Source organism: Physeter macrocephalus, chromosome 9, assembly GCF_002837175.3.
Source record: "Physeter macrocephalus isolate SW-GA chromosome 9, ASM283717v5, whole genome shotgun sequence".
In the NCBI taxonomy this organism is placed as follows: Eukaryota; Metazoa; Chordata; class Mammalia; order Artiodactyla; family Physeteridae; genus Physeter; species Physeter macrocephalus.
Genome location: NC_041222.1, coordinates 84,993,426 through 85,015,125, shown reverse-complemented (window position 1 = coordinate 85,015,125; position 21,700 = coordinate 84,993,426). Strand labels below are relative to the sequence as shown.

The following is a 21,700-nucleotide window of genomic DNA, read 5'->3' as shown; positions in this document are numbered from 1 at the left end:
AGTGTCATCCTCCAACATGTTTTTTATCACTTTTTTACTTTCTGGATCCAGAATCATCTTGTACTTACCCTATCCTAACCCTGGAAGCAGCCAGTAAGTGAAGAAGCCAAGGTTTCCACTAATGGAAAATAGTGTTAGAGACTAAGATCTGGATGCTAGATGTGCTCACTGCTACTGGAGCATTCTTCTTGCACTTTTCAGTGGACATAGAAAATACATGTGTGTATACACACATATACCAATATATATGCATACAAACATGCATGGGCACATAAGCATGTACAGACACACATATACAAATCTTACCAGATCTTAAGTTCACACCAATACTTCCCAATTCCTGCTCATCCTCATGGGATTCTTCCCTGCTTTGTCCCATTCCATATTTGTATGACTTTTCTTCCACAGTGAAAACCCTGGCTCCCAACAACATAGACACATGTACTCATTTGCTCAGTCCTATAATGCATCCAAAACAGTTTCAAAACTGCTTCACCATACTGCTGTAAGAAACAAACCTACTAAAGAGTTTAAGATTTCTTTGTAATTCTAACACACATAAAAATAAACTGCCCAAGACTGAGGATATATAGTCAAATACGATGTTCATTATTTTTCCTTCTTTCTGACACAAGAGGTAACAAACTATATATGCTTTTTTCCCTTTGCTCTTTTCACTTAATAACATTTCCTCCATAATATTTCATTAATATCTTCTTCCTCTGACTTTTTCTCACATGCGTTTTACTCCACTGTGTATATGCTACAGTTGATAGAGCCTCCTATGCTTAAACATTCAAGCCATTTTCAATATTTTGCAACTGTAAATAATGCTGTGAAAAAGAACCATGTGCATGTGTATATTCATAAAATTGCAAGTGACTCTTTAGATTCTTAGAAGTGTGCTTGCTGTGTCAATAGGTATGTATGTATATACAGTTTAAATATTGGCCAGTTCCCCTCTAAAAGGCTTCTACCATTCTGCATTCCCACCAACAATGTAGTAAAATATCTATTTCCTAACAGCCTCACAAATAACAGAGTACTGTCAAGCTTTTGAATTTTTGTCAAGCTGATGAGTGAGAAATAGTATCTCAGTGTAGTTATAATCTGCATTTCTCTTATCATGAGTGAAGTTGAACATCTTTTCATTTCTTTATATCTCTTTTGGTAAACTGTCTGATCATGTCTTTTATCCATTTTTCTATAGGACATCTGGTATTTTCCTCTTGATTTTTAAAAGTTCTTATAAAGTAGGGATATTAACCCTTGAACTGTGAAGGATGTTTATTGATTTATATGTTGATGTACTTTTCTTCCAATCATTTGTCTTTTGATGTTACTTACGGTATTTTTTTGCCATGTGAAAGGTTTTTGGGTTTTTTTTGTTTTTTTGTATACTATACTTTATTAATCTTTTATTGCCTCTGGACTTTAAGCCAGCAAAGCCATCTGGGCCTGGGAAAAATGACCCTGTAGTGACCATTCAGTGTCCAAGGCAAGGGCACACAGCCAGTCACAAACTGGGTATTTTTCAGACTCTGGATATTAGAGAAATCGAGAAACAATGGTCAATGCCTGGATATAAAGCTGGGTGCTCCAGTTCCTTAGCCCCTGACTGGAGGACTAGGGAGGGTGGTGACTGAAGGCCATGAGTCCTTGGGCTAAATCAGTGGCATGTATGTACAGCCAATGGGCCTTGGACTGCAGGGATGGGTATTAATGGATGCCTTTCAATCAGCTGTTGGGGGTGGTGCTGAGTGTATGGCTTGGAGATCTCATATGGCTTTGGAGGACTTAAGAAGGGTAAAGATGAAAGCTATTATAATATTGCTCTCCCTCTACAGAACTAGAGTCCAGAACAAAATAGACAGTGACTTTCTCATGTCTCCCAAGAGGTTGAATACCTTGGGGCTCTTGAGAGGTGAGTGAATAAGGTACATATGCAGGTGTGCAACTTTGTAAAGAAGCAGTTTATTAAAACAAAAAGCCATAAAATATAGAGAAAGACTGCTGCTTAGAAAGTAAGTGATAGACCAACTAATGAACACTGAAAGAAATCAACATTTTTCCCCTCCATTCCATTTCAGGAAAGCAGAACATTTCTTAGTGATTTCTGCCACGTTCACACTCACGGGGAAAGAAAAGCAAAGGTCAGAACACACCTTTATGGCATAGTTGTTGGCCAGATATAAATTTGGGGTATCCAGAAGGCAGTGTTATGAACTGAATTCTTCCCCCTGGAAGTCATAGGTTGAAGCCCTAATCCCCCAGTATTTGGATGTAGGGCTTATAAGGAGGTAATTAAGATTAAATGGTGTAATCAACAACAACAAAAAAGGATTACATGGTAGCATAAAGCTGGGGCCCTAATCCAATAGGGCTGGTGGCCTTGTAAGAGTAAGAGCCACCAGAGCTCACTCCCTTTCTCCAGCACATGTACAGAAGAAAGCCTATGTGAGGATGCAGCAAGAAAGCAGCCATCTGCAAGCCAAGAAGAGAGACTTCAATAGAAAATAACCCTGCTGACACCTTGATGTTGGACTTCCAGCTTCCAGAACTGAGAAAATAAATTTCTGTTGCTTAAGCCATCCAGCTTCTGGTTTTGTTATGGCAGCGTTAGCAAAAGAATAGTTTTGGTACTGAAAGTTATATCTAAGAATATGGAATGGCTTTGGAAATGGGTGACAGAGGCTGGAAGAGGTCTGAGGCACTTGTTATAAAAAGCCTGGATTGCCTCGAACAGACTGTTGGTAGGAATACAGACATTACACGTGATTATGGTGCAGTCTCAGATAGAAATGAGGAACATGATACTGGAAACTGGAGGAAAGACAGTCCTTGCTATAAAGTGGTAAAGAACCTGGCTTGTGTTCCAATATTTTGTGGAAAGTAGAAATTGTGACATGAGTGACAAATATTTAGCTGAGGAGATTTCTAAGCAAGGTGTTGAAGGTGCAACCTGGTTTCTCCTTCCTCCTTGTAGTAAAATGTGGGAGTACAGAGATAAATTGAAGGAAATGTTAAGCAAAATTTTGAGAACCAGAATTTAAGAGATTTGGAAAGTTCTCAGCCTATCCATGTTGTAAAAAATGAGAAAGCATGTTCTGGAAAGAATACTATGGTGTGGCTAGACAATGTTTAGGGGACTTCCTTGGTGGCGCAGTGGTTAAGAATCTGCCTGCCAATGCAGGGGACACGGGTTCGAGCCCTGGCCCAGAAAGATCCCACATGCTGTGCAGCAACTAAGCCTGTGTGCCACAACTACTGAGCTTGCACTCTAGAGCCTGTGAGCCACAACTACTGAGCCCTCGTGGCACAACTACTGAAGCCCACATGCCACAACTACTGAAGCCCACGTGCCTAGAGCCCATGCTCCACAACAAGAGAAGCCACCTCAATGAGAAGCATGCACAACACAACGAAGAGTAGCCCCCGCTTGCCCCAGCTTGAGAAAGTGCGCACGCAGCAAAGAAGACTCAACACAGCCAAAAATAAATAAATAAATAAAATAAATAAATGAAGACAGAGAGGTAAGTTTGGAACCAATCAACCATCTCAGTAGAACTAAAGGTGACCTAGATGGGACAAAATGAAGGCAGGCTGTCAGATTTCTGGGATTCTACAAGAAGGGAGAATAGAGCTAACTATCTGACTACAAACACATTATCCATCAAGAAGAGGAAAGAATGACCCCAAAGGTGAAACAGAGACCAGCAGGTCTGCCATTTCCAAAACAGGCCGAGAGAATAAAAGTCTGATGAGCCGTATGGTTCCTCCATGGTTTCAGTGGGCCATGTATCACCGCTGCCATCCCAGTGAGACCAGAAGGGTGGGGCTGCCACCCCAGTGGGACCAGAGGGCAGAGGACACAGCCAAAGATTATTCTCAAGCCTTAAAAACTAACATAATTTGCCTTGCAAGGTTTTAAACTTGCTTGGGACCCAGGAATCCTTCTTTCCACTTTTAGAATGGAAATGTGAATTCTCTGCCTATCCCATCATTGTATTTTGGAAGCGAATAACTTGTCTGGTTCACACGTTCACAGCTGGAAAGGAATTGTGCCAAAGGATGAAACATACCTCTAGTCTCATCCACACTCAATTTAGAAGAGATCTAGGTGAGATTTTGAATTTAGAGTTGATACTGGAATGGGTTAAGATGTTTGCAGCTGTTAAGATGGGGTGAATGTATTTTGTATGTGAAGAATGTGAATCTGGGGGGTCCAGAGGGCTGAGTTGTTAAGACTGAATTGTTCCCCCAAATTCATACATTGAAGCCATAACCTACAATGTGACTTTTAAAGGTAAATATTATGAGGTCATAGGGTGGAGCCCTAACCCAGTATGGCTGGTGTCTTTAGAAGTAGAGAGATACCAGGGAAGCACGCACACAGAAAAAAGGCCATTCAGGACTCAGCAAGAATGCAATCATCTGCAAGCCAAGGGGAGAGACTTCAGTAAAAACCAAACTGCCTACACATTGATCTTGGACTTCCAGTCTCAAGAACTTTGAAAAAACAAACTTCTGTTCTTTAATCCACCACGTCTGTGGTATTTTGTTATGGCAGCCCTAGCAAATTAAAACACATTGCTAGTGCAAGAAGTAAACCATAAATCAACTGTCTTAAGATCACTGAAAGAATGCAACATTTTTTTCGACTGAATTTAAGGAAAGTGGAACATTTCCTAGTGATTTCTGCCATCTACACACTCATGGGGAAAAGAAAGGAAACGTCAAGAGAACAGCTCTTGTGGCAGGAGGTGATGGCCAGACTTGGTCCTCTTATGTCTGTGGAGGTGAGACTTCTGGCTAAAGCCACGACCGCACTCCCTGCACACATACGGTTTCTCTCCTGAATGGGTCCGCTGGTGTCTGATGAGGGCTGACTTGAAGCCAAAGCCACGTCCACACTCATCACACACACATGGCTTTTCTCCTGAGTATGTCCTCTGGTCAGAGGTGAGGTGGGTCTTCCAACCAAGTCTTTGCTCACATACTCCGTACACATCAGCCTCCTCCCCTGAATGTGTCCTCTGGTGTCTGGTGAGGAGTGACTTGAAGCCAAAGGTACGTCCACACTCAGAGCACAGATAAGGCTTCTCCCCAGTATGCGTCCTCTGGTGTCTGATGAGGGTGACCTTCTGACCAAAACCACGCCCACACTCAGGGCACACATAAGGCTTCTCCCCTGTGTGTGTCCTCTGGTGGCCCATGAGGGAGACTTTCTGGCTAAAGCCACGCCCACACTCAGAGCACATGTAAGGCTTCTCCCCTGTGTGTGTCCTCTGGTGTCTGATGAGAGTGACCTTTTGGCGAAAGCTGTGCCCACACTCGGCACAAACATAAGGCTTCTCCCCTGAATGTGTGACCTGATGACTGAGGAGCAGCGACTGCTGCCTGAAGCCACGCCCACACTCAAGGCACAAGAAGGGCCTCTCAGCTGAATGTGAGCTACGGTGTTGGAGGAGTGATGCCTTCTGGCAAAAGCCTCTTCCACACTCTGGACACACAAAAGGCTTCTCCTCCAAGTGTGTCCTCTGGTGCAGGATGAGGGCAATCTTCTGGCGAAAGCCTCGCCCGCACTCCTGACATACAAAGGGTCTCTCCCCAGAGTGTATCCTCTTATGGTTAGTTAGGGAGGATGTATACCTGAAGTGTCGCCCACACTCCCTACACATGTAGGGCTTCTCCCCTGAGTGTTTCCTCTGGTGTATGGTGAGGGAGGACTTCCGGCCAAAGCCTCGCCCACACTCCCTACAACTATAGGGCTTCTCCCCTGTGTGTGTCCTCTGGTGCTTGATGAGGTCTGACCTCTGGTAGAAGCTTCTGCCACATTCAGGGCACACATGAAGCTTCTGGAGGCTAAAGAGGCTTGACTTTGTGCTAAGTCCTAGTCTGTATTTTTCACATATGACTGCTCCAGATTCTGAGATGTCTGCTCCTGTCAACATTGCATCTGCCTCCTCAGGGATCATCCCCTGATCTATTCCTCCACCGCTGTTGCCTTCCCGGTCTACTGGCTGACCTTGAGATGGGCTGAAGAATGCCCTTGAAGTCCCGCTCAGCCGCAGCCTCCCAAACACAGTGCAAGAGTCTTCTCTCTCTCCATCTTCTGCTTTGTCACTCGAGCAGCTTGGAGCTTCTAGTAGGAAGTGGCTTCCTGCAGATGAACCTGGGAAGATCTGAGGGGAGTGACCGCAGAGCACATCTTGATGGAGGAAATGTGGACTGGAAAAACTCACCGGGCAGGAGAGATGGGGCTGGAATTCTGTTCTTGGTTCTGCTGGAGAGAAAGTGTCGGTCAGAATCACCACAGGTATCTTGTGGATGGTAACACTTGTCCAGCAGTCATTCCTCAGATGTTCCCACAACAAAGATTTCCTTCACAGACCTACCTTTCATCCCAGGGTGACACATTAATGTATATCCTTTTACAACACATAAAACCCACACAATGAGCCAACTCTAAACATCAGCCCAGCTTAAATAATTTTAAGAAAGCATCACAGGCAGCTCTAGCCCTATAAATTGCTGCCATTAGAGTTATACATCTGCCCCCAATACAATTATCTTACAAGCCACAGTCATTAACACTGATGTAAACAATATCTACAAATATATGCTTTTACTGAGAGTTAAACTACATAACTTATTACAAATTTCTTTAGGGACATTTCCTACAAGAAAGGATGGAGTCAAAAAAGGGAGTAACTCCACCTAGAGGCCCCATGGTGGAGGCAATAGAGAGGACAGTTCAGAGACCCATGTGGGAAATGAACTGGAAGGTGTTTCCCCCATCCTAAACAAGTATTTCCTAGAGCATTATGCAGTGGGTTCTCTATCTGGGAGTGTGAATTCAGCAGTAAACACAAAAACATAGTCTAGGCCTGCAACCCCTTAAAGGATTTTGACTCCTCCAAGACCTGCTTTTCGCAGTGGTTTTTTTTTTAACTGTTGTAAATGGAAAAATTTCCACCTAAAATAGCTCTAACAGATATCAAATTTGTATACCTTGCTCCACTACCCTGCTTCTATCCGCCAGAAGCTGATGAAAAATACCATGAACCTTAAATAAACTCAGTATACCAGGCCTTTGCAGACCTACCTCTTTCTTCATCAATCAAAAGTGCGATATATTTTATGAACCGTCTCTAACACTGGGCAGCAAACTACAGCCAACCAGGTGTTTTGTAAATAAAGGTCTATTAGACCACAGCCACACTCCGTCTTCATGTTGTGTCTATGGCAGCTTTCACATACAACAACAAAGGTGAGTAGTTGCAACACAGAACATAAAGGCTACAAAGACTAAAATATTTACGACCTGACCCTTTTACAGAAAACTACTCATTCCATCTGGTTTAAGAGGCTAGCTTTCAATACTAACAAGAAGAGCTACCATGAAACCCCTTCCTAACACTTAAAAACCCCTCAGCAAACTATTCACTAAATTTAGTTTGTTCTGTGTGTGCGTGTGTGTGTGTGTGTGTGTGTGTGTTGCTAGACCTAGAAGCTCCTGTGAAATGGCCTTGATAATCACTCACAAGTGCTGACCCTGATGGACTTTCACTGTGAAAGTGAACATCCTTTCAGTCAGGGGTCCCACCATGGTTGGTCTCTAGTTCAGCTCACTGAACTATCAGTCAGTTTATTTTGTTAAGCTAGGCTGTCCACATTTTCAAAACTCGTGGCAGGTATGTACATTTCTGGCCTGCAGTTTCCAAGAAACACTTTGTTGTAATTCTAAAGTTCTGACAGCTGAGCTTTCAGTATTGCACTACTGTTTCCTTGTCTGTGATGGGGAGAGAAAAGCAGCCACTGCCTTCTCCTGGGCCTGTTTATACTCCCGCCTAGGCATAAAGTCTAAGGCCAGTGGTAAACAGCACATCATTACAGGTGTGCCGTTCAGTGTCTTCTGTATAAAATATGGTGACTGATTTAAATAGTTAACGCTGCCCTTATGGGAACCATAGCCTCTAATATGACTACTCATTCATCATTTTTGTGCCTATCTAGTAATGCGGCAAATTTTAGCTAAAAGTGATTAAGAATTACAAAGTCCACTTTGGTTTTGAACATCCAGAAGTTCCTCAGTAGAAGGAGAAATAAAAAATAAAATGTTACCAAGGTAATGCTTTTCAGTTAATCACAAAAATTTCCACAATGTAGAAAAAGTTAATCATTTTGTAAATTCTTTTATAATCTACAGCTGCTCTCATGCCAATTGATTTTTCAGACCAGTAAGTACTTCAATAATTGTACATGAACTTAAACGTTCCAAAGGAAAAAGAAAATCCACGTCTAATGGCTCCTTAAAGAAATTTTGCCTTCTGCAACTGCAGTTGTGAGGAAGGAAAGTATAGCAGTGAGTTAAACAAATGACCATAGACACTGGATTACAGCAGAAGAAAGAATACTGTGCATTCACTGCTTTTAAACAATTTAAAGAATTTTAAGACTTGGTCCACAAATGTAGAAAGGGAATATTTTCAATATTAATCAGAATTAATCCCTAGAAATTAGACAACTTTCATAATATGCCATCTCCATGATTTTAAGAAAATATAAAAGAAATATTAGCATATGCGATGGTTAATTTTATGTATTAACTTCGCTGGTCACAGGTTGCCCAAACATTTAGTTAAACATTATTCTGGGTGTTTCTGTGAGGGTGTTTTTGGAAGACTTTAACATTTAAATGGAAAGACTGAGTAAAGCAGACAGACTGCCCTCCCTAATGTGGGTGGCCCTCATCCAATCAGTCGAAGGCCTGAATAGAACAAAGGACTGATCCTCTCCCAAATAAGAGGGAATTCTTCCAGTCTAACTGCCTTCAAGCTGGGACATGGGAGGGTGGGTGGTGGAGAGGAGATGGATGGGATTGGTTTTGTTTTTCCTGCTATCACACTTGAACTGAAACAGTAATTCTTCCTGGATGTTGAGCCTGATAACCTTTGGACTGGAACTACACCATGGGCTCTCTTACGTCTTCATCTTGCTGACTGCAGATCTTGGGACTTCTCAGCCTCCACAGTTGCATGAGCCAATTCTTTATAATCTCATGTCCGTGTGTGTGTGTGTGTGTGTGTGTACACATACGTCCTATTGGTTCTGTTACTCAATAACCATAATACTGATTTTGTTACCAAGAAGTGGGTGCTGCTGTAACAAATACCTAAAATTGTGTAAGTGGCTTTGGAATGAGGTGATAGGTAGAGGCTGGAAGAGTTTGAGGTACATACAAGAAAAAGCCTAGATTGACAAGAAGGGACTGTTGGTGGAAACATGGATGTTATATGTGATTTTGGTGAAGATTTAGAAAGAAAGGAAGAGAGCTAGAGAGAAAGCTTCCATCTTATTAGAAGATATATAAATATGAATTAATATTCTGTAGTATGGATTTTCTAATGCTGTACTTTTCATATGTAGAATAAATTCCACTTGGACATGGTATGTAATTCTTTTCAAACGTGGTTGGATTCAGTTTGGAAGGTTTTTATCACTTGTGTAGGTTCATGGATCCACCACCAACTTAATTACTTTAATAAATGTACTATACTCAGATTTTGTCCCATCCTGTGTCAGTAGTATTTTTCAAGAATTCATCCATTTCATATAAGGGTTAAACTTGTTAGTATCAACTTGTTCATAATATCCCCTTAGTATCCTTTTAAAGTTTGAAGGATATGTAGTAATTTCCCTTTCATTCTTGAATTATTCATGTCTCCTTTTTCTCTTGATTAGTCTACGTAGCAATATATAATTTTGTTAATCTTTTCAGACGTTCAACATTTGGCTTACCAAAATTTTCTGTTGATAATAAAGTGTTATATTTCACAGATTTCTGCTCTTATTTTCATTATTCCCTTCCTTTCACTCACTTTGCTCTTCTTTTTCTAGCTTCTTATTAAGTCACTGATCACAGACCTTCTTTTCTAAAATAAGCACTTAAGGCTATAAATTTCCTTTAAACTCTGCTTTAGCTGCATCTCACAAATTTTTATTTTGCTGAGATGACTTTGAAAAGATCTTGGTAGTGGCTTGTAAGATTTGATACTGGTAAGATGTAATTTCTACTCCAAATTATCTATAGATACACTAAAATCTCAAACACTACCCAGGTTTTCTTTTTTTCTGTCTTTTTTTTAATGAGAAGCTGATCCTAAAATTAAAGTGGAAATGCAGAGGACCTAGACTATCCAAAGCAATCCTGAAAAAGAAAAACAAAAGGAGAAGGCTTATACTACCTGACTTCAAGACTTCCAGTGACCCTACAGTAATACAGACAGTGTGATTTGATTTAATGATAGACATATTAATTGAAGGAATAGAACAGAGAGAGCATAAAAATAGAACCACACTTAGCCAGTGATTGGATTTTCAACAAAGCAATGCAATAAAGGAAAGACAAGACTTTTCAACAAATGATGCTAGAGCCACTGTGTATCCATATGAAAAAGAAAAATAAACCTTGATTCCTGCCTCATGCCATACACAAAAGTTAATTCAAGATGAACTGTAGACCTAAATATAAAAGCTAAAACTATACAGCAGTTAAAAGAAAATATAGATTATCTTCATGACAGAGGAAAATTAGACTTCAATATTAAATATCTGCTCATCAAAAGTTATTGTTAAGAAAATGAACAGAAAAGTTTCAGACTGAGAGGATGTTTGCAAAATGTACAAATGACAATGGACTGGTATCTAGGATTAATAAAGAACTCATAGAACTCAATAATAAAAAGAAAAACAATGCAGAAAAATTGGAAAAAGATTTGAATGTATACCTCATAAAGTAAGGTATATGATACATATTAATGATCAAAAAGCATACAGAAGTGTTCACTGTCATTAACTGTCAGCAAAATGGAAACCCCCATGAGATAACTCTACACATCCACCACCAGAGATAAAATGAAAACTGTCGGGGAAGATGTGAAGTGACAGGAACTCTCATGTGTTTGTTGTTCATGGAAGTGAGAAATTGTACAACCACTCTGGAAAAGTTCTAGTCGTTTCTTATAAAACTACACATACAGTAACCCTATGACTCAGTGCACTGAGTTGAATATTATCCCACCAAAATTAATATCAACCTGGAACATGTGAATGTGGCCTTATTTTGAAATAGTCTTTGCAGATGTAATCAAGTTAAGATGAGGTTATACTGGATTAGAATGAGCTTTAATTCAATGACTGGAATCCTTACAAGGAGAGGGTGATTTGGATACAGAGACATATAGAAGGAAGAAGCCTATGTAACCACAGAGGCAGAGATTAGAGCGATACAGCTACAAGCCAAGGAATACTAGGGATTGCCAGCAACTACCAGAAGCTAAGAGAGACAAAGAACAGACTCCATTTCAAAACCTCCAGAAGGAACCAGCCCCTCCAGTATGTTGATGTTGAACTGTGAAAGAATAAATTTCTTTGTTTTAAGCTTCTAAGTTTGTGGTAATTTATTACAGCAACCTAGAAAACTAATATACCCTAGGTATTTATCCAAAGGAAATGAAAACAAAGGTTTACCAAAAACAAACAAAAAATTTTTAGCATAAGAATGTTAATAGCAACTTTTTAAAAGTGATTGAAAACTGGAAGCCATCAAGGTGTCTATTAAGGAGAATGGATAAACAGTCATATATTCATATAATGGAATGCTATTTGATGTTAAAAAAAGAACAGACTACTGATGTATGCAACGACATGGATGAAGTTTAAAAACTATACTGAGTGAAAGAAGCCTTACAGAAAAAAGAACATATTAAATGATTCCATTTATGCAAAACTGTACGGTGGGCCAAACTAATCTATGGTGAAATAAAATCAGAACAGTGGTACCTCTGAGGGGTAGGAGCAGGGGTTTACTGGGATGGGCCGCAAGGGAACTATGTGGATAACAGTAATGATGTGTATTTTGATACAGTTTGGGTTTTGAAGGTATATGCATTGTTTGAACTCACAGACTAGTATACTTAAGATTTCGCATTTCCTTGTAAGTTAGTTCCACCTTAAACAAATAAACAACTCTAGGTAATGATATGCATGCTACCCATTACTCCTGGGGCCAACCACCTTTCATGGGGGCCACTAAGCTGAGATGAGCTGCCAGAAGTTGGCCCTTTTAAAACTGCAGTGTCTGGAGATGCTCAAGTGGACACCCTGGACCTGAGTCCATGGGTCCCTTCCTGCCAACCACTCACAGGAGCTAACCCAGGAGGAGACTCTGCCTTTCCTCTCAGCACTTGTTAGATCGTCTTTGCCAGAACCATTTGCTGGTCAGATCAGATCTTAAGACACACTCATATCTGCCAGCCACTTGGGGATAAAGATCGTCTGAGCAGAATGAGTAGATGCTAAGAACATGCCATGAAGACCTCACAAAATGACAGCAATAGCCACCCATGAACAGGGACTCATAAGCTTTTTACCTACCCATGGGGAGAACACAAATCTCTTTCTAAGAAGAGTAAATCTTGATACAGTGCACTTAACTCAGATATGCTCAGCTACTCAGCTCTCCCCAGAGAGGAACTGCTTGCACTAAACTACTTACTCTTACCAACTAAGGAGATACTGCTAGAAATCTATTAGAATGGCTAAAATAAAAAATAGTGCTGGGACTTCCCTGGTGGCGCAGTGGTTAAGGCTCCGCGCTCCCAATGCAAGGGGCCCAGGTTCGACCCCTGCTCAGGAAACCAGATCCCACATGCATGCCACAATTAAGAGTTTGCATGCTGCAACTAAGGAGCCCGTGAGCCACAACTAAGGAGCCCACCTGCTGCAACTAAGACCCAGTGCAACAAAATAAACAAATAAATGTTTTTTAAAAAATAGTGCTAACACCAAATCCTGGCAAGAATGCAGACAAACTGGATCACTCAAACACTGCTGCTGGGAATGTAAAATGGTTTAGCCATTCTGGAAATGAGTATGGTACTTTATTACAAAACTAAACATATTGATATATTTATATAAGCCAGAAACTTGCACTTTTGGGCATTTATGCCAGAAATGAAAACCTTACTTTCACACAAAAACCTATACACAAATGTCCATAGCAGCTTTATTCATAATAGCCAAAAACTATACAGAACCCGGATGTCCTTCAATGGATGAATGGTTTAACAAACTGTGGTACATTCATACATTGGACTACTACTCAGCAATAAAAGGAATGGAATACTGATACACGCAACAATTTGGATGGATCTCAAAAGAAAATTATGCTGAATGAAAAAAAGTAATCCCCAAAGGTAACATATGATATGACTTCCTTCATATAACATTCTTGAAATGACAAAGTTATAGAGACAAAGAACAGATTAGTGGTTGCCAGAAGAAGAGAAGGGGAGTAGTGAGGGAGTTGGCTGTGACTATACAAGGGTAGCAGAAGGGATCCTTGTGACGGAACTGTCCTGTATCTTTGAATATAGTGGTAGTTACACGAATGTACATGTATAAAATTTCATAGAACTAAATAAACATACACATACACAAAAGTGAAGGTCAAACTGGTAAAATCTGAATAAGGTCAGTGCATTGCATTACAGAAATACAAGGTTGGTTTAACAAGAAAAAAAAAGTGTAATTTTCCAAATTAAAAAACTAAAAAAGAAAAACACACATGATCATCTCTAAAGATGCCAAAAAAAAAATTGGACAAAATCCAGCATTCATTCCCAATAAAAACTCATCAAACAAGGAACAGAAGGGAAGTTTGTCAAGCTGCTGAAGGGCAGCCATAAAACGTCCACTTAGGAGGAAAGCATTCCCCATAAGATCAGGAACAAGGAAAGGATGTCTACTCTCACCACTTAAATTCATCATTGCACTGATTTTCTCGCCGTGCAATGAGGCAAGAAAAAGAAATTAAAGACATAAAGAATGGAAAGAAGTAAACTATAGCTTACTTACAAATAACTTAATCATCTATTTAGAAAATCCTATACTATCTACAAAACCTGCTAGGACTGAGAAGTAAGTTTTGCAAATTTACCAGATACAAGATCATTATACATAAATTAATTGTATTTCTATATACTATCAACAAACAACTGAAAACTGAAATTTTAAAGTACCTTAAATAGCATCAAAAATATGAAACACAGAGGGATAAATCTGACAAGATGCATAAGACCTGTGTACGAAAAACTACAAAACAATGCTGACAAAAATTAAGAAGTCCCATAAAAATAGAGAGATTGACTGTGTTCATATACTGGATGACAGAGTATTATTTACATGTAAATTCTCCTCAAATTGATGTACATTCAACTCAATCCCAATCAAAATCCCAGCAGGCTTTTTTTGTGAAAATCGCCAAGCTGATTCTAAAATTCATGTGGAAATGCAAAGAATCTAGCACAACTTGAAAAAAGAAAAAATGTTAGAGGATTTATACTAAGTTCCAGACTTATTATAAAGCTGCAGTAATCAAGACTACATAGTATTGGGACTTTCCTTGTGGCACAGTGGTTAAGAATCTGCCTGCCAATGCAGGGGAGATGGGTGTAAACCCTGGTCCAGGAAGATCCTACATGCCACAGAACAACTAAGCCTGTGCACCACAACTACTGAGCCTGCTCTCTAGAGACCTCAAGCCACAACTACTGAACCCACATGCTGCAACTACTGAAGCCCGCGTGCCTAGAGCCTGTGCTCCACAACAAGAGAAGCCACCGCAATAAGAAGCCCACACACTGCCCCTACTCGCCGCAACTAGAGAAAGCCCGCATGCAGCAACAGAGACCCAATGCAGCCAAAAAATAAATTAAATATATGAATAGGGCTTCCCTGGTGGCACAGTGGTTAAGAATCTGCCTGTCAATGCAGGGTACATGGGTTCAAGCCCTGGTCTGGGAAGATCCCACATGCTGTGAAACAACTAAGCCCGTGCACCACAACTACTGAGCCTGTGCTCTACAGCCCGTGAGCCACACTACTGAAGCGCGCGTGCCCTAGAGCCCATGCTCTGCAACAAGAGAAGCCACCGTAATGAGAAGCCTGCACACCACAATGAAGAGTAGCCCCCGCTCGCTGCAACTAGAGAAAGCCCACATGCTGCAACTAGAGAAAGCCCACACACAGCAACGAAGATCCAATGTGGCCCAAAAATAAATAATAAAATAAAATAAATTATTTAGAACAAATTAATTAATTAATTTTAAAAAAAGACTATGTGGTATTGACATCAACATAGATAAAGAAAGGAGTGAAAAAGAGTCTGGACATAGACCCATACACAACTGATTTACCACCAAGCTGCACAGGAAATTCAGTAAAGAAAGGGTTGCCTTTTCAATAAATGGTGCTGGAAAATTGAATATTTGTATACAAAAAAAAAGAAAGAAAAATTGTACTTAAATCCAGACCTGGTACCAAGTATAAAAATTTATTCAAGATATAGAAATAAATGTAAAGTAAAAATTATAAAACTTTTAGAAGAAAAAATATATGAAACTCTTTTTGGCCTTCATTTTGGGAAAGATTTCTTAAATATGTCACCAAAAGTGAAATTCATGAAAGAAAAAACTGAAACTTGGACTTCACCAAAATTAAGAAATTCTCATTGAAAGACACTATTAAGAGAATAAAAAGCAAGCCACAGAGAAAATACTTGTAAATCAAATATCTGATACTGGAGTTCTATACAGAATATATGAAGAACTTGCAAAATTCAATAATAAAAACATAAGAAACCAACTTTTCAAATGGCCCAAAGATTTGAGAAGACATTTCACCAAAGAAGATATACAGATAGCAAATAAGCACTTGAAAAGATTCTCAACATCTCTAGTCATTAGAAAAATGTCAAGTAAAACCACATAAGATGCCACTGCATAGCTATGAAAATGCTTAAAATTAAAATCATAATACCTAAGTGTTGACAAATATGTGGAGCATCCAGAATCCTCATATACTGCTGGTGGAAACGTGAAATAGTGCAGCTACTTTGTGAGTTTCATAAAAAGTTAAACATACCCTGTATCATCCAACCCAGCCACTCCAATCCCAGGTATTTATGCAAAAGAAATAAAAGCGTATGTTCGGAGAAAGAGAGAAGATGGCAGAAGAGTAAGACGCAGAGATCACCTTCCTCCCCACAGATACATCAGAAATACATCTACACGTGGAACTGCTCCTATAGAACACCCACTGAACGCTGGCAGAAGACCTCAGAACTTCCAAAAGGCAAGAAACTCCCCACGTACCTGGGTAGGGCAAAAGAAAAAAGAATAAACAGAGACAAAAGAATAGGGACGGGACCTGCACCAGTGGGAGGGAGCTGTGAAGGAGGAAAGGTTTCCACACACTAGAAGCCCCTTCACGGGTGGAGAGTGCAGGTGGCAGATGGGGAAGCTTGGAGCCACGGAGGAGAGCGCAGCAACAAGGTGCAGAGGGAAAAGCGGAGAGATTCCCACAGAGGATTGGTGCCGACCAGCACTCAGCCCGAGAGGCTTGTCTGCTCACCCGCCGGGACGGGCGGGGGCTGGGAGCTGAGGCTCGGGCTTCGGTCGGAAGCCGGGAGAGGACTGGGGTTGGCTGCGTGAACACAGCCTGAAGGGGTTAGTGCACCACGGCTAGCCAGGAGGGAGTCCTGGAGAAGTCTACAGCACCACTTAAAGGAGCTCCAGAGATGGGCACGGAGCTGCCGAAGAGACAAGACTTTTTCTTGCCTCTTTGTTTCCTGGTGCGTGAGGAGAGGAGATTAAGCGCGCCGCATAAAGGAGCTCCAGAAACGGGCGAGCTGCGGCTATCAGCGCGGACACCAGAGACGGGTATGAGACGCTAAGGAGTGAGCCAGAGCCCCCGAATCAGCTGCTCCTTTAACCCCATCCTGTCTGAGTGACGCCCTCAGGCGACCTATGTGCAGAGGCGGGGCCAAATCAAAAGCTGAACCCCTGGAGCTGTGCGAACAAAGAGGAGAGGGGGAGGTCTCTCCCAGCAGCCTCAGAAGCAGCGGATTAAAGCTCCACAATCAACTTGAAGTGCCCTGCATCTGAGGAAAACCTGAATAGACAGCGAAATATCCCAAGTTGAGGAGGTGGACTTTGGGAACAAAATATATTACTATTTACCCCTTTTTTCTTTTTGTGAGTGTGTATGTGTGTGCTGCGGTGTGAGATTCTGTCTGTATAGCTTTGTTTCCACCATTTGTCCTAGGGTTAGACCGACCTGTTTTTTGTTTTTTGTTTTTAACAGAAATTTTTCTTCTTAATAATTATTTTTTATTTTAATAACTATATTTTATCCTACTTCATTTTGTCTTCTTCCTTTCTTCCTTCCTTTCTTCCCTCCTTCCTTCCTTCCTTTCTCCCTTCCTTCCTCCCTTCTTCCTTCCTTCCTTTCTTTCTTTCCTTTCTATTTTTTCTCCCTTTTATTCTGAGCCGTGTGGATTAAAGGCTCTTGGTGCTCCAGCCAGGCGTCATGGCTGTGTCTCTGAGGTGAGAGAATCAACTTCAAGACACTGGTCCACAAGAGACCTCCCAACTCCACATAATATCAAACAGCGAAAATCTCCCAGAGATCTCCATCTCAACACCAACACCCAGCTTCACTCAACGACCAACAAGCTACAGTGCTGGACACCCTTTGCCCAACAACGAGCAAAAAAGGACCACAGCCCCATCCATTAGCAGAGAGGCTGCCTAAAATCATAAAAGGCTACAGACAACCCAAGTCCAGGAAGCACAGAGAGTCCCATACAGGATAAATCTAAGGAGAAACACACCAAGACACATATTAATCAAACTATCAAAAATTAAATACAAAGAAAACATATTAAAAGCAGCAAGGGAAAAACAACAAATAACACACAAGGGAAATCCTTGTACATTTTTCATTGCTCATTTTTGGAGCATAAATTCCTAGAAATACTGAGTCTAAAAGTATGGGCATTTAAAACTTTATAGCCAATAATTACCTTAAATGTAAATGGATTAAATGCTCCCACCAAAAGACACAGAGTGGCTGAATGGATACAAAAAGAAGACCCATATATATGCTGTCTACAAGAGACCTACTTCACACCTAGGAACACATACAGAATGAAAGTGAGGGGATGAAAAAGATATTCCATGCAAATGGAAATCAGAAGAAAGCTGGAGTAGCAATTCTCATATCAGACAAAATAGACTTTAAAATAAAAACTATTACAAGAGACAAAGAAGGACACTACATAATGATCAAGGGATCGATCCATGAAGAAGATATAACAATTGTAAATATTTATGCACCCAACATAGGAGCACCGCAATACATAAGGCAAATACTAACAGCCATAAAAGAGGAAATCGACAGTAACACAATCATAGTAAGGGACTTTAACACCCCACTTTCACCAACGGACAGATCATCCAAAATGAAAATAAATAAGGAAACACAAGTTTTAAATGATACATTAAACAAGATGGACTTACTTGATATTTATAGGACATTCCATCCAAAAACAACAAGGGCTCATGGAACATTCTCCAGGATAGATCATACCTTATGTCACAAATCTAGCCTTGGTAAATTTAAGAAAATTGAAATCGTATCAAGTATCTTTTCTGACCACAACGCTATGAGACTAGATATCAATTACAGGAAAAGATCTGTAAAAAATACAAACACATGGAGGCTAAACAATACACTACTTAATAACGAAGTGATCACTGAAGAAATCAAAGAGGAAATCAAAAAATACCTAGAAAAAAATGACAATGGAGACACGACGACCCAAAACCTATGGGATGCAGCAAAAGCAGTTCTAAGAGGGAAGTTTATAGCAATACAATCCCACCTTAAGAAACAGGAAACATCTCGTATAAACAACCTAACTTTGCACCTAAAGCAACTAGAGAAAGAAGAACAAAAAAACCCCAAATTTAGCAGAAGGAAAGAAATCATAAAGATCAGATCAGAAATAAATGAAAAAGAAATGAAGGAAACAATAGCAAAGATCAATAAAACTAAAAGCTGGTTCTTTGAGAAGATAAATAAAATTGATAAACCATTAGCCAGACTCATCAAGAATAAAAGGGAGAAGACTCAAATCAATAGAATTAGAAATGAAAAAGGAGACGTAACAACTGACACTGCAGAAATACAAAAGATTATGAGAGATTACTACAAACAACTGTATGCCAATAAAATGGACAACCTGGAAGAAATGGACAAATTCTTAGAAATGCACAAGCTGCCGAGACTGAACCAGGAAGAAATAGAAAATATGAACAGACCAATCACAAGCACTGAAATTGAAACTGTGATTAAAAATCTTCCAACAAACAAAAGCCCAGGACCAGACGGCTTCACAGGCGAATTCTATCAAACATTTAGAGAAGAGCTAACACCTATCCTTCTCAAACTCTTCCAAAAGATAGCAGAGGGAGGAACACTCCCAAACTCATTCTATGAGGCCACCATCACCCTGATACCAAAACCAGACAAAGACGTCACAAAGAAAGAAAACTACAGGCCAATATCACTGATGAACATAGATGCAAAAATCCTCAACAAAATACTAGCAAACAGAATCCAACAGCACATTAAAAGGATCATACACCATGATCAAGTGAGGTGTATTCTGGGAATGGCATGGACATATATACACTACCAAACGTAGGGTGGATAGCTAGTGGGAAGCAGCCGCATGGCACAGGGAGATCAGGTAGGTGGTTTGTGACCACCTAGAGGGGTGGGATAGGGAGGGTGGGAGGGAGGGAGATGCAAGAGGGAAGAGATATGGGAACATATGTATATGTATAGCTGATTCACTTTGTTGTAAGGCAGAAACTGGCACACCATCGTAAAGCAATTGTACTCCAATAAAGATGTTAAAAAAAAAAGCTTATATTTACACAAAGACTTTTCATGAATGTTCATACAGGCTTTATTTGTATTCATCAAAACTGGAGACTACTCAAATTTCTTTTAACAGGTGAGTGGCTAAATAATTGTGATATCTATATTACTACTCAGCAATAAAAAGAAATGAACTATTGATACACGGAACATTGTGGATGAAATTCAAAATAATTATGTTAAGTGAAAGAATCCAGTATGTATTCTATATGATTCAATTTATATGAATTCTAAAAATGCAAACAAATCTATGATGGAAAGCAGATCAGTGGCTGCCTGGGTATGGGAGGAAGGGGAGGACTGGGAGAGGCAGGAGACAGCGATTACAGTGAGGCACAAGGAAACTTTGGGGTGAAAGGTATGCTCAGGAAATGAATTATGGCAATGGTTTCATGGCTGTGTAGATGTCAAAACTTACCAAATTCTACACTTTAAATATATGTAGTTTATTATACTTTGATAATATACCTTATAATTATCCCTTAACTATTATACCATAATAATGTTTTTCTATTATACTATAATTATAGTTTATATAATAGGTTTTCTTTAAAAAAAAAAAAGCACTGAGTTTGCTGTAAAGTACAAGTACAGATATATGGTTGTATTTAGAAGCAAATAAATAAATAAGTAACAAAACAAAAATAAAATGCCAGGAAGGTTGAAAATAAAAGAATGAACAAAAAAAAGTCAGGCAGAAATTTATCCTTACCTCCCAACATTCACATAAAATTAATTCCACTTGGATGAAAGACATAAATGTTCCCAGAATGTGTATGGAATTTCTACAAGTCAATGACAGAAATGGCCCAAATCAAAAGTAGGGAAATACCCTGAACAGTCAAATCACAGAAAAGGAAACACCAATGGCCAATCAACACAGGAAGAGATGCTCATGCTTTCTGGAAAGCAAAACCCATATGAGATTTCACCACAGACCTAACGGATGGGTGAAAAATGTGAGGATGTGGAACAAGAACTCACCACTGCTGCTGGGAGTATAAAATGGTGTTGAACAGCTTCAGAACACAATGTGGCAAAATCTAATCAGGTTGAGGCTACCCATGCCCATGAACCAGCCACTGTGCTCCTAGGTATGCATCTTGAGGGAAACTCTTGCATGTGTTTCCAAGGAGGTAGCAAGAATATACAGCAACATTATTTCATAGCCAAAAACTGGAGGTAACTCAAATGTCCAAAAGAAGGGACAAGATAATTCATCTGCATTAAAATATTCATATAATGGAATCATATATAACCGTTTTTAAAAGCAGAAACTAAACGTACACATTTTAATATGAATCTCACATAAAACTGGTGAAAAGGCATGTTCCAGAAGGAGGTATACAATATGGTACTATGTGCAGAGAAGTTTACAGACATGCAAAACAACTCTCTATATGGCTGAAAGACCTGCTGAATGGTTAAAAGGCTAAAGGCAATCACAGGCATGCTAATGCAGAAGTCAGATTCTCAAGGGTGGGAAGAGTGGGACACAACCAGGGGGTTGTCACCTGATCTTATAATGGTCTATTTCTTAGGCTGCAGGGAAGGCAGACTGGCACTCATATAATTCTTCACACCCTGTTGTAATCTTAAATAACCCATCATCAAAGAAACACAGTAATGGGAACTTATGGGGTAGAACCGATGCACAAAAACGCTACCAGGTTACTGGACAGAATCTAGCAGGGTAGATGACTTAGTCTCAGAGGATAAGTGCTATGTTAAAGGTCAGGCCAACCAACAAAAGTTCAAGAATGGGGAGATCCTAGAAGTGCTGGACAAGGGACATCAAATGAGCGGAGTGTGGCTCTATGGGGGAGGAAAGAGGGGGTTGCCA

General features: G+C 40.1%; 1 protein-coding gene across 3 annotated transcripts in view; it reads right to left on the bottom strand.

Moving 5' to 3' along the window:
- Nucleotides 1-1,975: 1,975 nt before the first annotated feature.
- The window catches only part of ZNF169 (zinc finger protein 169), a 56,743-nt gene continuing 37,018 nt past the window's right edge, over nucleotides 1,976-21,700 (bottom strand). For 2 of the 3 annotated variants that reach the window (XM_024117183.3, XM_024117182.3), the window contains exon 5: nucleotides 1,976-6,286. In XM_024117183.3, the coding sequence (XP_023972951.1) occupies nucleotides 4,737-6,286 (1,550 nt within the window). In that variant the 3' untranslated portion in view covers nucleotides 1,976-4,736. The remainder of the gene's footprint in view (nucleotides 6,287-21,700) is intronic. The other variant, XM_024117184.3, reaches the window with a different exon arrangement.